Below are 17,311 nucleotides of genomic sequence, written 5' to 3'. Positions count from 1 at the left end.
CCTTCGTCTCCATGCTTGATCCTGCTCTAGTGTTCATCCCTCTTGTCCATGTTAGGCCCTTCATTAGTAATCAACACAAATGTATCCAATTTAGGCAGCATCATATTCTCATGAACATTAAATTGTTACCAAGAAACGAAAGTACCCGGTAATTCAATTGGCGTGCGCGAGCTCTAGTAATTGGTCCAGTATGTATAGCGGCAGGGGCTGTCGGTGTAACAATGGTATTGACGTCCATCACCATTCCTTTGATACCGATGCATATCTAGTATAGATCTGATGTAAGTCTTGCGAGTACTTCAGATGAGTACACACGGTTGCTTTGCTCCCCTTTTTATTCGACCCGGTTGCTGCAATGCTGGTAGCACTGCAGATGCAGGTTTCCCAGACGGTGCCTACTGCGTGGAGGCTGATGACCAGGAGTAGTTCGGAGGTCCCAGGCAAGAGGCCACACCATTTGCTGATGACTTATGTATTTGGTCTTATATTTATCCTTCGTGTCGTAGAGTTGTGTTGTGATATTAACGTGAGTCACCGTTTGCGATCGTGCATGATACGTGTATGATTATAAACGAGGCGTCACAACACCACCCTTCTTCAGTCTCGGGGTCGTGCCAGGGTCTGGTCACATCGCCCATCCCCTCGGTCATCGTGAAGATGGCCTCTCGTCATTGGCCTGCGCCGGGTTTGGTCGTATAGCCTGATAAGATATTAAATGCCCTGTCAATGGAGTGCTCCGCAAGGGCCGCCCGCCCTTGTGACGCGTGTCCTGGATGCTCGGGACTCCAACCCCTGATTTCATCACCGCTGGCTGGCGTCATTTGCGGATCTGCCTCCTTGGTGATTTCTTGTGGCGCATGTGGTCGTGGTAGCCATGTATCTGTGTGTACCTCGGTGTGTCAAACTGCAGTTAGTGGTAAATAAACCCTTTTCAAGTTTTAGGCTGATATGGTATTTCCAATGAGACCCATTTATTGAGTATTAGGGTACCCCCATTTCGAGTACTCCGTCAGCGACGCTACTCATCGTCTTTAAGGCCGTCAATAGCAGATCGTCATCAACAACATCGCCCTCGCAGTAGCCGACGAACATTACGTTCTTCCTGATCGGTTCATTCTTTATTTATAGTTGTTGTTACATGCGTGATGCTGCTGTGCATATTTTTCTGTTAATCTAATATGCTAGATTCTTGCATGCTAGTTTTTGTTCGAGCCATGAATTATTTACTAAAATTAATCATGAACTTACCTAATATTCTAATAGTATCGTATCGTTTTTATCTTCCGTGGCAACGCACATGTATTTGTATTGTGATTTGTGAGTAAATAAAGCTAGACGTGACCTTTCAATTTGGGAAAATAATGTCGCCTGATAATCGGGGGATGAAGAAGCAGCCCCACTACCCCATCCCATTCCTCAGCAGCCGCTTAGGCACGACTATTATCTCCCCACCATCCGCGTCCTTCTCCGACTAACAATTCCCCCAAATTTCTTCGCAGGTGACCCCCCCCCCCCCCCCCCCCCCCGCGCGGATATCTCTGTCTGCTCCCGTCGTCGCAGAGGAATCGATCATCGGTTTTCTGCCGATACCACCGATCCAAAGATTGGATCTGACGTTCGGATTGCGTGGTCCTCGTCGGCGCTGGATCTGCGACCGTTCCGTCACGTCGCGGATCTCGAATTTATTTGGGCGCGTGTAGTTTGTGCTTCTACTATCTATACGACTTTCGTGTGATATATCCGACTCGTGGGGTTAGATTTGCGCATGAGGATGTGTATTGAGCCGTTTGTTTTTTGGGCTGGATCCCGTAATGGAGATCTGAGCGAGTAATGGTCGCGAATTGCAGGTGTTCGGAAGAGGGGTAGGGCGAGATGGGGCTCGCGTTCGGGAAGCTCTTCAGCCGGCTCTTCGCCAAGAAGGAGATGCGGATCCTCATGGTCGGTCTTGATGCCGCCGGAAAGACCACCATCCTCTACAAGCTGAAGCTCGGCGAGATCGTTACCACTATCCCAACCATAGGTAAGATGTGCTTCTCATCTTGTTTACATGCTAGTCTTTCAGAACTATTTTTGGTGCAAAATTTTGGCCAATAGGGTCAAGGTATCTCTAGCCAATATTTTGGCTAACCAATAGTTGGGAAAAAATGTTAGGGCATGCCATGTAATTAATCAACCAACCAAAGAAAAGAGTTGATGTACCCCCTAAACTTTCACGGTTTGGCTACATCACCGCCTTAACTCTAAAATTGGTTATATAATCACCTCAAGTTTCCAAAACCGGGCAACACACCTGATCGCAGACCTCCAAGCTCGTTTTGAAGATGCTTTTTTTGTGTGTGGAAGTTTTATGGTTTGACCCACATAGCATGCGGACTAGGATTTATTGTTTAACTTATATTGGCACATCATCCTGGGAACCATATGGAGCTTGCTCTGCCTCATCCATTATAGCAGTGCCTTCCTGGAAAAGCTGCCTCGCAGTCCCTGCACATGTTAGGCGTAACATCTCTGCGGTGTAGTCTCGACGCCAAAGCTTGGCACCCGCACCATGCTGTTGGGAAGAGGTTCTCGGCTGTTGAGTAGGAGCAGTCTGTGCTATGAGGAGGAGAAGATGCTATGCAGGGGAGGAGCGTTATGAGATGATCCACTCGAGGAACGCGTACGTCAGCACCAGTGTGACCCGTTTGCTCTTCATCATTTTGTTGGTGTGCACCCACTTCTCGTTGTCCTTGTTTGCATTGTGCACCTACCTGCTTGCATCGGAGCAAGCTATGCTGCGCTAAGATCTCTTGCAGACCACGACACCACTACAAAGGGCTCACCTCCTACGGACCACGACACCGCTACTCGTAGCACCGGCTTGTCCTTCGTCGACTCAAACCCCTTCTCCCGTGTTGTTTTGGTGCCAGCCTGATTTGACTTACCTAGACTGGTACAATGATTTGAGTGCGTGTGCTGGTGGCTCCTCTCACTTGTGTGCTTCGTTGACATTATTCAGCTTGATAGGGTGTCAGTTGATATGGGAGTTGGGGTACTGGGTTTTGCCGAGCGCGGTGGCTGGCGGCTGTGTGATGAAGGGAAATGTCTTGGCAGTGTCAAGATGTAGTGGTTTGTCTTGGCGGCGAGCGATGTCGAAGGGCCTCTTGCCTCCTCTTCCTGTGTTTGGTTAGCAACGTTGGCCGCTAGTATTGTGACACATAACTAGCTTAGCTAAGTAGCCATGGCTTCTCATCGTGAGGACGCATAAGAAGCCAACATTGACATCGGGGGCCATGATGCTCTTGCCATACCTGAGCCAGTGCCACGTCCACCCAATGTTGTTTCTCGTCGTAAGTATGCATAAGAAGTCGGTTGCGTTGTTTCTCAATGCAAGGATGCATAAGGAGTCATTGTCGGCAGTAGGGCACATTCTGCTCCTGCCATACCTGAGCCAGTGCCATGTCCACCAAATGTTGTAGTTCGCCAAGGGCTTTGTGTACCACTGCGCTGGCCCCACGTCGCCGTTCGCCTCAATGTATGTAAAGAGCTTGAGCGGAGCTTTGTTAGTGCTGATGGCGCGGTGGGTGCGCCTCGACCGTGGTGGATGCTATGCTATGGTCAGCAAGGTCATGGTGCAGCACGATGGTGGTGTGACACCAAGATCGACAAGAGCATCTCTAGACAATCCCCTATTTTTTAATTCCCCATCCTTTAATTCCTCATTTTTTAGGGAATTGAACTTTTGTCTGTCTAGCCCCACCCTCAAGACTTGACCCTGCAAATGCATGCGAATTTTTCAAACACAAATTTGAACTACTTCATTGCATAGTTAAACAACAGTACCACATCAACATCATACATAGCATAGTTAAACAGTCATTACCTACTACACCACTACGTTGACATCAAACTAACTAACTAACTATATATATATATAATTTTATCTACCACCGGTGGTAGTTACCACCATTTGAGTTTTATATGTTCTAAGTAGTATTTATCAAATCGGAGAGTATGTACGCGTAGTATGTAGTGTATAAGAATATTTAGGTAGTATATATACTACTTTTTAGGTAGTATGAATTGTATTTTGAGTATGCTCTTTTTTACGTACAAATATATACGTATTTCACAAATATAATAAAACTATGAGCCAACTTACAATTTTTTAATGTAACTCACTTTGAAATATGTTATAATATATGAACATACTTGATAAAGTAGTATATATAATACCACATGGTAGTATATAAGCATGTGGGGTAAGTACCCCCAGGTGGTAGGATGTATTTTCCCTATATATATATATGTATATGTATACACACACACGCACACACACACACACACTAGCAAAAATGCCTGTGGGTTGCAACGGGTGATAAATCTTCATATGCCTCCCTCTAGCCCATAATACCTTAACCTCATTTGGTGATTAGTTCTCTTCCGGGCATGTGCGAGGAGGGCTTTTGCACTTGGCGATTGTTTCTACGAGCTAACACGCCCTCACGTCCAATGAAATGCACAAGATATGCTGATGTTTTCCATTTAATTATTTTTTGAAACGAGGCAAAAGACTTGCCATTTTCATTGATTAAGAAGAAGAGAATTGCCCGGTTAATTGACGGAAAACCGGGCTAAAACCGACACAACACAACCCACATGACGTGAGCACCACCGGCCAACCTGGCCACCGACATGGAACAAAAGCCACGACGGCACATGCCAACAGATGGCCACACGCGCAAGCAATGGACAGCTCCGACTTCGACGCCGAACAACGCAAGGGAAATATGCAGGACTTGCGCCGACCGTGCCCACCGCAAACGACCGTCGAATGCCTGTCACCGTCACCACCTGGACTCGCTCCAACGCAGCTCCGACTTCAAAGCAACCAGCAACCATGGAAGAGCACCTCGGACACGCCGGGAAGAACCGACTACCGAAGACCACGCCGCGACCCAAGCTCCACTCGACGCCATCATCGTTGCCAAACTGAAACCAGCGCCCCGCCTCAGCAAACCGCGCGGCGAAGATGCCGCCCTCCACGGCGAAGATGCCGTCATCCACCAGTCTCCCAGTCGTAGCCTGCTCTGAGACGATGCCCCCAAGGAGGAGAAAGACGCGAAGACGCCTCCATCGCCCGATCCAGCGGATCTGAAGTTTCCCTCCAGAGCCAAAGCCGTGGGGAGGAGGAGCGCACCTCCACGACGACACTTTCAAGAAAGATCGCGGCACCCGCGAGCGCCGCCGTCCCTGGTTCCGGTGGAGACCGGAGCAAGGATTTCTCCCGGAGATGTGCTGACCGCACGCCACCACCGACCGCCGCCAACCAGTCACCACCCCTGCCGAGGCCGATCTCACTCTGGCCACGGGATCCCACGATCCACCGCGACCAGACACGCACCGCCCCCTGGCCGTAGGCGCCAACCACCACCGCAACACCGCCGCGATCACCACCACCGCAGCAACCACTGCTGCATCGCAAGGAGCAGCAACCAGAACGGAGCACCAGCGCGCCAGATCCAGATCGAGCCGCTCGAGCGAAGCAGTTGAGCAGGAGCAGGCCCTCCACCCGCAGCACACCTCACACCCCGGGGACGTCACGGCCGCCACACCCAGCCAGTCGCCGCGTCCGACGCGCGCCAGCCGCCGCCGCGCCGGCTGCCGGTCCGCGCTCCACGCGTGCATCCGGAGTTGCCGCGGGCACGCACGCCATCCGCGCACGCATTCCACGTCCAGGTCGCGTCTGGAGCTCGGACCGAGGCCGCCACCCCGGCGCCCCACCTTCTGCCCGCAGCCAACGAGAAGCTCCGAGCGAAGCCACCAGCCGACTCCACCTCGTCCCCCAGCCCCCACCGACCGGATTTGGGAGAGAAACGCCACGAGACGCCGACCAGATCCGCCACGAACCCGCACCATCCCGCGCCCGGGCGTCCTTCGACGAGCCGCCACAGGGAGCGGGGACTGGCCAGCAGGGCCGCCACGACGACTCGGGCCAGAGCTATCGCGCGAAGGGGGCAGAGCAGCAGGAGACGAGGGGCGCGACGAGACGAGGTCTGCCGCCCCCAGACCGTCGGGACGCCGCGCGGCAGGGCCCCCCCGCCGCCGTCAACCGCGCGGGCTTTGCCCGCCGGCGTCCTCCGGCGGCGGCGCGGGGAAGGGAGGGAGAAGGGGGTGGCGGCGGCGCGGGGAAGGGAGGGAGAAGGGGGTGGCGGCGGGGCGAGCTAGGTCGCCCCCGAGTTGCCAGGGCGTGGCGACGCGGGGGAGCTCTGTATCTTTTTTAGTTTTCCGTTTTCCATTTAATTATGGTAACACATATGTTTAATAATTAGCCCAGGTGCCCTTCCTCGAATATTTCTGTATGTGGGTGTAGAGAGGCCACCAATTATAACCTTTTAATAATTAGCCCAAGTCCTGCCGATTTATTCAAAACCCATCAACATGTCTCTTTGCATTTTTTCTGGATCAAACATATTTAAATGAGTCCAGGAAAATATGCACACTTCAAATATTCTGTGCAAGCCCTCTGTGCTTTTCTGTTTGTTTTGTCAAATGAAAAAAAAAGAGAATAACAGAGGAAGAGAGGGCCACCAGCAGGCCGGCCCATTTGCACAAAAGGCCAGGCATCTTCTTCATCCCCTTTTGCCAGGGCGACGCGCCTCCAGATCCAGCGACATGCGCCACCGGCCGCTGCCTCAGGCGCCCCTCAGCCTCGCCGCACCACCCTGCTACCTCCTCTCCTTCCTTTCCTCTACCGCTGGCGCCTCCTTGTTTCATCGATTTATTTGCCATTGATTCTCGCGTACCTTCCTTATTATCTCCTCAACCAAGCGTATATAAATTACAAGAATTTGATGCAATGAGGCAAGTTGAGACTAGTTTTTGGCTGATTTCTCATATTTTGTACCAAGCACTTTAACTAATTTATTGAATATGTACGCACATTCAGACTCAGCTGAATCAGGAATGCAAGTTCCTGGCTGCATGCATGGGCGGCGGTCCAGGCTATGCAAGCCCCGTGCAATGATTAAGTTGGCTAACCGGTCAAGCTTTGTTGGGCTCTTTTTTCTGTCGACATGAGTTTGAATCTGGGCAGGCATGAAACGTTTTTATCTGTTTGCTTACATGAAACCCAAACGACCGAGTGAAAAGAAAAGTTGAAACACGTCCGCCTTCTGGAGCGTGAGTGCAGGCCCAGGTTGAGGCCCAACCGAGCTATGTACATAGGCGGACTCAGCCCAACTGAGCGGAAGAAGCCAAAATAGGTCCTCGAATTGGTACCTCCTCGCATATATAGATTAAATATAAAATCACCTAAACGGGGCGAAACTAAGAATATCACCTTGCTTTATTAGTAGGTATAGGTATAGATATAGATATAGATATAACGTAAACTAAATAGAACTAGATACTAGATATATAAAGAGGAGCTCTACACGGAGAATTCCAAGAAGTCGGACTTAGAGTAGATAGGGATCACCCCCTGCCCCCGTCGCAGTGGTTGGCCCCTTGGTCGCTGGCAGTGGGCTGACTCCACCACATCCAGTTGTCCTCGTTGGCGAGGCGGGCTCGCGACACTCGTGCTCGATCGTGCATGTGGTTTCCACGGACACAAAGAACACATGATTCTCATCGACGATTCGTGGGTCCTCGAGTAGTGTGGCCACCGAGGCGGCATCAACATGCTAGGTAGCGTGGTGCTCCTTGGCCCAAGAGGTGTACCTAACAGGAGGTGTGATGGTGGCCATGGCGTCATCGAGGAAGTTAAGCTTCACGCGGCTCCTGAATAACTGGAGCACGAAGGCGTCCTAGGCGCATGCCAGGCCACACCAATGTTGCCGTGACCCTGGTATGGATCTCCGTCACCCACTTGCCCTACATCTGGAGCCTAATGACGCGGTCCTTTGGTGGCAGCTGCTGCGACAGGGAAGAAGGCCTGAGACAGGGATAGGAGAACGAGGTAGGAATCGGCAAGCTGTGCGGGGGCTCGGCGATTGGGAAGACGGCTCGGGATGGCACTGGCAGATCGAGGGACGTTGGCAACATTGGAGGAGGCGGCGTGGGGAGATCGAGGTGGTCCATTAATTGGTGTCGTGCTGTTGGCCGCCATGCCATGAATGCAAGACTGGAGTGGCCTCCCCATTTTTAATGAGAAGTGCTCTTCTCATAGCAAAAATGGGCTAGAGGGAAACGTTTTGGGGATGAAAAGCTAATTCTTGGGGAGCTAAAGGAAATCGGGGATGGGCAAGATGGTTGTTAATTCCCCAAAATGGAAGTTTCTGCCATATTTAACTCTTGGGGAATGGGCTAGAGATGCTCTAATATTGGCATGGCACACTTGGTGGAAAGCTTGTCGGCATCAATGATCATGTGCAGCGTGTTCACATCAGCAAAACCGGCTTCCAAAACAGGTTATTTTGGTCTAGGCGGTGTTCTGTTTGATATTGGGAACTTGAGGGATTATGTAACGGTTTTATATTCGGAGGGGGTGATGTAGCTGAAATTTGTGACAGTTTAGGTGGGCATATACACTTCATTCTTAACTGAACATATTTGTTTTTTTCATTGTATATAGAAGGTTATTAGTTGAACTGTGAGGATCTGATGGATCAATAGTGTGGAAACCTGAATTCTAAGCGGTAGAGCCTATTTTACTTGATGCTTAAAAATATGTTACTGTTTTTTGAGGCATCCCTACCTGGAAAGGTTGTACGATTGAGGTGGCCAATTGTTGGAACAGCCTATCGCTGCTCTACTTCAAGCGCATGCTATAAAAGTTACTCCCTCCGTCCCAAAATAAGTGTTGTGGCATTAGTTCAAGTTATAACAAATTTGAACTAAATCCATGGCACTTACTTTGGGAAGGAGGGAGTACATCTCAATCTCAAATTCTTAAATTGATAACGAAGTTGCAAACTCGTAGTACTTCGTCTGTATTCTTCCTGCTTGAACTATTGTTACGCCCATCAGAATTGTCACCTCTTCTTCAAGTCTTGATGCGGTTGATGAATTCAGTGGTATGTGTTGTCTCTTGATAACTATGGCAGTTTATGTAATGGAAGTTAATTTAGAAGGCAGAATCATTAAATGCTTGCTTGAATAATAGGATGTAGGAAAAGATTGCCTGTAATGGGCCCTGAAGCCAACATTACTTGTGGCCTCTGCAATGATATAACTGACAGAACATATAGTTACACAGGCTGATATCAACAAAAAGTGGAAAAAATGCTTTGAACACTTGGTTCTTATTGAACAGCCTCTACTTAAGCTTGAACCATGACATGGTAACAGAACATGGTAACAATGTTTCCTTTAAAATGCAGGGTTCAATGTTGAAACTGTCGAGTACAAGAACATTAGCTTCACTGTTTGGGATGTTGGGGGTCAGGACAAGGTATGACCTGCTGCAGTGTTATGTGTATTGTAAATTCAGTGTTTTCCTTACCTTAATCTTCCTGCAAATTATTACATTTCATTTAAGTTGATGCTTTGTGCTTGTAAGAACAGATCAGACCTCTCTGGAGGCATTACTTCCAGAACACGCAGGGTCTTATCTTTGTTGTGGACAGCAATGATAGGGACCGTGTTGTTGAAGCCAGAGATGAGCTCCACAGGATGCTGAATGAGGTACATTTGTGCTGGATTACTCTTATCATGCTATCCATTCAATATAGCAACCAATTGGTGAGCTTGATTAACATAATCATTGTTTGAACTATCATAATTTAACACACTAATGTGAGAAGAAGCAATTATTTTGACAGGACGTTCATATGAGACCACTTACTGTTTATTACGTTTAACCCCTTTTTTGGGAAAAATTATCTCTAGGAAGTGGCCTGTTAATGCAGTTTTTGTTGTCTATTAGCTAGTACAGAGTTACTGTAGTATATGGTTTTGCTGCACCTGTTCTAGCATACATACATCTAAGTAACTTTTAATTTGTGTAGTTGGGAAGCGATATTTTGTTCAACTGCATTATATGATAGTCATTATTGATGACAGGATGAGTTGCGCGATTCTGTGTTGCTTGTCTTTGCCAACAAGCAAGATCTTCCAAATGCTATGAATGCTGCTGAAATTACTGATAAGCTTGGATTACATTCCCTTCGTCAACGTCACTGGTAAGCAAGGCCTACTTGTTTTTCTTGCTTATCTTTTGCAGTGGAATAAGTTTTGGAATCCACCCACATCCGTAGCAGATCCCGTAAAGCACCATCCGTAGAAAACAGTATACAGGCCCCTAAAACAAATTTACGGTACCGTGAGGCATCGGGTGGAACAGATCCTGTAAACCCATACCGTAAACGTTTTTTGTTTTTGTTTTTTCTCCTCGTGCTTCTTCTTCCCCGGGACGGAAGCATGCACAAACTCGAACTCCGGCCGGCCAGAACGGTGCTGCTCCGGCCTGCCGCCTGATGCGGCACGCTCCGGTGACGCTCCGGCGACGTTCCAGCGCGCCGCATGTTCCGGTGATGCTTCGGCCGGCTGCCGACGAGCTCCTCCGCCTGCTCGCTGCTCATGCACGGTGTCGCGAGGCCCCAGCTCCGACGTTGACCGGCTTTACAGGATCCTCCAAAAACGGCTGAAATCCTCCATATATGACGGATGGGAGCTCGAATATACGGGAGCCTGCAAATTTTTTTACGTGATATGCTATTTTACGTTTTTTCAGCTTGTACCGTAAAAACGAAGGTTTGACCGCTTTTACAGGATCTGGTAGAGATGCTCTAAGCCACTCATGCTCTTCATTTCAACAGGTACATCCAGAGCACATGTGCTACATCCGGTGAGGGTCTGTATGAGGGCCTGGACTGGCTATCTAGTAACATTGCCAGCAAGGTATTTATCACTCTATACTCAGTTCTACGAATCTCTTCGTTCTGCTACAAAATTGTAGTTCACACCCTGATTTGATTGACATGTGTTTTGGTGCCTGTAGGCTTGAGGCTTGGAATTTTGACAGCGGAGCTGGCTAGTAGCTGTGGATCTGTTATGTGCCTTTCGCAAGCTCAGTGTTTTTGTAATGATGTCCCAGTTAAATGCTTCCTTATGGATGCTCTTTCTACTTGTTGATACTTTGCACAATGATTTCAAATATCATACGTTTTTGACTAGTTATCATGTCCACTTAGTTATATAAATGAGGCCAAAATATTATTTCTTTGATATGATGAGCAGCAATTAAATTTTTTTTGAACTGATGAGCAGCAATTTATTGTATTGACGTTAGGCTTGGTTTCTTGGAAAATATGGGTGACTTGTATCCCTTTGTTTTTTGACATCCGTGACTTGAATCCTTTCACACTCCTTTTCATGTCATTTAACACTGGTAGCCTGGATGATTGGCAGGACCTTTCACACGTCGTTATTATATGGACATGCACTTATACGTGGTTGCCCAATCTAACCTCCCAATCAAACACAATAAGGGTCACGTAAATGGCGATCCCTGGCGATGTGCACTGTCTTTTACTGTGTCGAGGTGAAAATAAAATAGCACAGAGAGAAACGGATGCCCAGGCCCAGCCCCCGCTCCCCAACCTTATCTCCCCGATTCCTCTCCCTTGTCCGTTGCCGCCGCTGCCACTCAACGGCTGCCTCCCCCACAGCCGCCACCACCTTCTCTTCTCTCCTCTCCTTACCTTCTCCCCACCACCGTCGACCTCATCCCCTCTCCCCTGCCGTGAGCTCTCGTCCCGAGCAAGCCGCACGAGGACGAGCACAACTCGGACGAGGTTGCCGTGGGAGGCCATGGGTGAGAGGAAGGAGCCGTTGTCAGTTCCGCATCCTCGCCCGCGACACCAAGTCTCGTTGCGCCTCCAGTCCTAGCACATGGTCGCGCTAATCCCGCCCCACGATGTCCTCGATCCGAAGCTCGCGTAGGATGGGGACAAGCTGGGGATGGAGAGAAACGAACGAAGAGGTCGAGCAGTCTGTGGTGTCGCCGCAGTCGTCCTCATCCCTCGTGCGTGCTGCCGGAGAGACGATCCGCCGGAAGCTCGACTATATGTGCCCGCATCTCTTTCCTTCCTTTCCTCCGCATGTCATTTTTTGTGTCATTCTCCTCCCTTTTTTCAGAAAATGCTCTTGGAGTTGCAGCCTTTCAGGGAAGAGACTCTTCAAGAGGTGATCTATTTTACGCAAAGCTTTCCATGAACCAATTCATCTTTCTTGAGTGTTCAATAGGTATGGCTTCATTGCCCTGTCGGTGCTATTTTTGTTTGATTTGTCATGAATGATTTGAGATTGATGTGATGCTATGCAAGTCTGGAGTGTTAGACCGAGTCACATATATATAGTTTCTGGTGCTAATTTCTTGCATAATTGCATTGCTCTGTAGATTCTCTCTTGCCATTTGATACAACCATCACCACGACATTATTTGTTTGTCATGAGCTTCGACATAATTAATTAATTTTACAACTTATACATTTGTACTGTACATCCTAATTGGTAATTAGCCATGCATTTTGAGGTTATGAAAGTTGAACAATATCTCAATTTTTTAGCTGCATGAAATTTTAGGTTACATTTTTCAGATTTTTTACTAAAAAAAGGATGAAATAAGATGAGAGATGTATTTAGATCTCAAGGAAAAATATTACAGATGTTGCGTGCGTATCCAAATCACAAAAAAATTCTGATTCTATCGGATCTGATGTCTAAGTTGTTGAATTTTTATTTGATAAGAGTACAACAATAATGTAAGAAGGTTTATGCCCTGCACGGTGGACATAAAAAACCAATAGAATCACAACACTTTTATGTTTGAATTTGTTGGTACATGTAATCTAACTTACAGTTAAGGAGCTTGTGTGATGCAACCAAAAAAATCATGTAACCTCATCTTACATGGGAGCTATCTACTTGTGCAGATAACTAGATATTGTTCTTTTTATCACTATTATGGGTTTATGGTCAAATCACCTCTCTTTATTGTCTTGCCTTTTGTAGTGCTTTTGGTTAGAAGCTGCAAAATGGAAATGTGTTGGAGCTATTGACAATTTGACATCACTCAATATCTGTTCAGATATACTCAATATCTGTTCAGATATATATTTGCCTAGCCCAGGGATATTGAATGCAACATTTGGTTGAAGCTTTTGAAAGAATGGGCATACCAGTGATCCTTTTCTTGATTCTCTAAAGCATATTGTTTGGTGAGTAAAAAGTAAACATAGAAACTCCCATGTTTACTGTATTCACATTCAGTTATCCTTATTCAGAATGTCTGAATGTTATTTAATTTTGCAGATTGAGCTAGACTTGGAACGTGTCACCAAACCTGAGATCTAGAACATGTTGCTCCTAGAAGGGCCCAAATATAATCAAAATAAACATGTAGGTTTTTAGTGTTGCTGCTGTATTGTTCTGCTAGATGTTTGATGTGTGTTGCTGCGAGTTTGTGGATTGCGGGCTTCTTGGTGATGTGTGCCTGCTCGAGTGCATTGGTGGTCTGTGTGGTGGATGCAGCCATTGCTTCATGTTTGTTTTTGTATCATGATGTTCTCTTTTTGGGTATGGAAGGCTTAGGTGTTGTTTAGGCTGTTGTTTCTTTGTTGGGGTAGATTTTTCAGAAATTGTTTGGTGGTGGTGGCCCTGTTGTATGTAGACCGACTATCGTGGCTTACTGGCTTGCGTTCCAGTTGCCACTGCTCAACAAGGAGAAGGGTAGTCCACCACGTACACGTAAATGCCTCATGCGTGGCTCTTTCAATGCATTGCTGCTCTCATCGCATTTTATATCATTCTCTGTGCTCACAGTATGCAGGAGATTCTTCCTGTCATCATGGGGCTTGAGAGAGAGGAAGGGATACATGTCGGCCTCTATGCGCATTGCGCACAAGGGTTGCTGGTCAGAATTAGTGTTTATGGGAGTCCATTCATCTGATTTTCAACAAAAGTAATTATGAGATACTCTGAGTAATGAGCTTAAATTCAATCTTTGATTTCCCTATTTCATCTGTAAAATGTTTATATTAGCTATTAGAAGTGGGTGCTGTTTATTTCATGCCTTATTTACCGTGTTCTGTCCAACTCTTTCTTTTGAGTTGGAGAAGTGAAAGGAACTAAAGAAGAAAATGGTAATTCTTGGGTCGATCTGCTATGCTTTTGTATTTGAGAGTGGCTGATAGAATCTTAGGTAGGATATAGCTACTGATTGGATGCATAAGAGAACTTTCATACTCGGTACTACATACTTTCTCCAGTTTGAATAAGTTATCTGAACAATACAATAGCTGAAATATTTGCTTGTATGTTTCTCTTTCAGGTTAGAGAGGAAGATTTTGATGTGAATTTCTGGATAAAATCCCTGATTTCTCTTACTTGGACTCAGATCACCATATGCTGAATCGGATTTCTTTAACAAGGTACTTAATGGGACACCTCGTTATTTTAGATCCTTTAACACTTGTATGTGGGTGTGCATACTTTTCAGGTTACAACTACCAGTATTTGTTTATTTTTATGACTTAATCTGTTTGTGTCATTAGAGAGTGAAATATTCTTTACTTCCCATTGTTATGTTGTGTTTTATTCTCCTAACTGATATACCATGTCTGGCTATGTACTAAGAGGTAGAACAATTTTATCTAGAGGAGCTGTGCATTCACAGGTTCTATTTTTCTTTACTCATGTCCCTGGATTTATATGTCAGTATATAACAAAAGATCTAAATGAGTGGCGAAGCCATAATATTTTGCGGTTGACGAAGCACTTTTAAATTGCTTCCCCACAAACGGATCGAAGGTCCAAAGCCACGGGTCCTTCCCTTTGTGAATTTGTTATGCTTTTGGGTGTAGCCATACTATTTCGGGTGCGGGCATGTAACAAATTCAGTAAGATTGATTTATGTGTACATAGGTTCTGCTATAGTTCTGTAAGATCAATATATTTTCTCACAAAGAAAATTCCAGGTTTGAAAAAAGGCAAGTGGAAAATTGTCACCACTTCAGCAACTGCCGTGTATGTTTTCTCAGAAAGAAACTTTAAGGAGGAGGATGTAGGAACTATTTGAACCTGCTTGTACGATAATGGCTTTTCTTGCCATTTTGATCCTGCTACCTGAACTGTATGTCACTGCTTGCCAGATTGATCATTGCGGATGAGATGGACTACTTCATAACACGAGACCGGGCTGTGCTACATGACGTTTTCATGCTTACCAACCACCAGTTCTCAAGATGCATACTAATAGGTTCGTTCTCTGCGATACTCACACCTACACTGTACACTTTTAACTCTCTAGAAAAGAAAAGGAAAACAATCTTACTCGACATTTTGTACTGTTTTGCTAATTGATAGCCCATTATGTTTTTCAGGAATTGTAAATGCCATAGACCCAACAGATCGCTTTCTACCAAAGCTTCAATCATTAAATTGTAAGCATTCTTGCTATATTTGCTGTAGTGAAAATTGAAGGCGTCTCTAGAACAGGAAAATGAGTCTGCCTTTTGTTCCCGACACTCCTTCATATCTTGTGTTCTGCATTCTTGCGTCTCACTATGGGAGCAATATTTAGTCAATCCAGCAATTAGTGAACATAGCATTGCGTGCATTTTTAAGTAAACCCAATTTCACAAAGATTTTCTTCTGTTCCATTGTTAGCACTACCCATGTTACAGAAATGATCGGAAAGTTAGCTATCATGATAGTATCTGTGCTCTTTTGTTCTCTTTTTCTTTGGTCAGAGGTGATTTGGGTGTGCCCTCATGATCTCTTTGTTCTGCCCAAAAAGCAGTATTTCTGATGGCTTGGACAGTTTCTGTCAATAATTTTGTGCATCTATGGTTGCAGGAGGATGAATTTTATGTTCCCATGAAATTAACCTTTTCCTTCTTTGTTAGTTATCATCTTCCATGAATATTTGTTCCATCTATATGTTCTGCTAGCTGAAATTGATCATGTCAGAAAACTGCCTTTACTGCATCACAAGTTCTATCATTCTGATAGATTGTTAAAATATTTCATCGGCTTGCTTCAAATTAACTATGTTTATCATAATTTGTTCATGCCTGACAGGTTTTCTTTCTTCGCAGCTGGTCTGATAAGTGAAAATACAACAGTACTTTATTATTTACAGGTAACTGATAATATGTACATTCTAATTTTCTTCTATACTCCAGTGCCCTGATACGTCTCCAACGTATCTATAATTTTTGATTGCTCCATGCTATATTATAGTTTGTTTTGTACATTATTGGGCTTTATTATACACTTTTATATTATTTTTCGGACTAACCTATTAACCGGAGGCCCAGCCCAGAATTGCTGTTTTTTTGCCTATTTCAGAGTTTTGCAGAAAAAGAATATCAAACGGAGTCCAAACGGAATGAAACCTTCGGGAACGTGATTTTCGGAACGAACGTGATCCAGAGGACTTGGACCCTACATCAAGACATCAACCAGGAAGCCACGAGGTAGGGGGGCGTGCCTACCCCCCCGGCGCGCCCTCCACCCTCGTGGGCCCCATGTTGCTCCACCGACGTACTTCTTCCTTCTATATATACCTACGTACCCCCAAACTACCAGATATGGAGCCAAAAACCTAATTCCACCGCCGCAACCTTCTGTACCCGTAAGATCCCATCTTGGGGCCTGTTCCGGAGCTCCGCTGGAGGGGCATCGATCACAGAGGGCTTCTACATCAACACCATAGCCTCTCCGATGATGTGTAGGTAGTTTATCTCAGACCTTCGGGTCCATAGTTATTAGCTAGACGACTTCTTCTCTCTTTTTGGATCTCAATACAATGTTCTCCCCCTCCCTCGTGGAGATCTATTCGATGTAATCTTCTTTTGCGGTGTGTTTGTTGAGACCGATGAATTGTGGGTTTATGATCAAGTTTATTTATGAACAATATTTGAATCTTGTGAATTCTTTTATGTATGATTGGTTATCTTCGCAAGTCTCTTCGAATTATCAGTTTGGTTTGGCCTACTAGATTGATCTTTCTTGCAATGGGAGAAGTGCTTAGCTTTGGGCTCAATCTTGCGGTGTCCTTTCCCAGTGACAGTAGGGGCAGCAAGGCACGTATTGTATTGTTGCCATCGAGGATAACAAGATGGGGTTTATATCATATTGCATGAGTTTATCCCTCTACATCATGTCATCTTGCTTAAAGCGTTACTCTGTTCTTACGAACTTAATACTCTAGATGCATGCTGGATAGCGGTCGATGCGTGGAGTAATAGTAGTAGATGCAGGCAGGAGTCGGTCTACTTGTCTCGGAAGTGATGCCTATATACATGATCATACCTAGATATTCTCATAACTATGCTCAATTCTGTCAATTGCTCAACAGTAATTTGTTCACCCACCATAAATA

The 17,311-nt window shown here is 46.0% G+C and overlaps 2 protein-coding genes across 4 annotated transcripts; both read left to right on the top strand.

Moving 5' to 3' along the window:
• The first annotated feature begins 1,333 nt into the window (after positions 1 to 1,333).
• On the top strand, positions 1,334 to 11,148 carry LOC109767649 (ADP-ribosylation factor 1). 3 transcript variants are annotated; one of them, XM_020326386.4, is made up of 7 exons: positions 1,334 to 1,690; positions 1,848 to 2,020; positions 9,303 to 9,373; positions 9,487 to 9,606; positions 9,985 to 10,103; positions 10,740 to 10,821; positions 10,922 to 11,148. In XM_020326386.4, the coding sequence occupies exons 2-7, from the start codon at positions 1,873 to 1,875 to the stop codon at positions 10,925 to 10,927; spliced, it is 546 nt and encodes a 181-aa protein (XP_020181975.1). In that variant the 5' UTR covers positions 1,334 to 1,690; positions 1,848 to 1,872; the 3' UTR covers positions 10,928 to 11,148. The 3 variants fall into 3 exon arrangements, with proteins under 3 accessions (XP_020181975.1, XP_020181973.1, XP_020181972.1); XM_020326384.4 differs by having other exon boundaries at positions 1,353 to 1,752; XM_020326383.4 differs by having other exon boundaries at positions 1,358 to 1,499.
• Positions 11,149 to 11,500: 352 nt separating this feature from the next.
• LOC109767650 (cell division control protein 6 homolog) lies at positions 11,501 to 16,718 on the top strand. Its single transcript, XM_073508471.1, has 8 exons — positions 11,501 to 12,168; positions 12,937 to 13,142; positions 13,237 to 13,323; positions 14,255 to 14,354; positions 15,075 to 15,181; positions 15,306 to 15,365; positions 16,023 to 16,066; positions 16,286 to 16,718. Exons 4-8 carry the CDS (start codon positions 14,329 to 14,331, stop codon positions 16,334 to 16,336), a joined length of 288 nt encoding a protein of 95 aa, XP_073364572.1. The 5' UTR covers positions 11,501 to 12,168; positions 12,937 to 13,142; positions 13,237 to 13,323; positions 14,255 to 14,328; the 3' UTR covers positions 16,337 to 16,718.
• Positions 16,719 to 17,311: the final 593 nt, after the last annotated feature.

Source organism: Aegilops tauschii, chromosome 2 (assembly GCF_002575655.3).
Source record: "Aegilops tauschii subsp. strangulata cultivar AL8/78 chromosome 2, Aet v6.0, whole genome shotgun sequence".
NCBI lineage: Eukaryota > Viridiplantae > Streptophyta > Magnoliopsida > Poales > Poaceae > Aegilops > Aegilops tauschii.
This window is presented reverse-complemented; position numbering and strand designations above follow the sequence as displayed.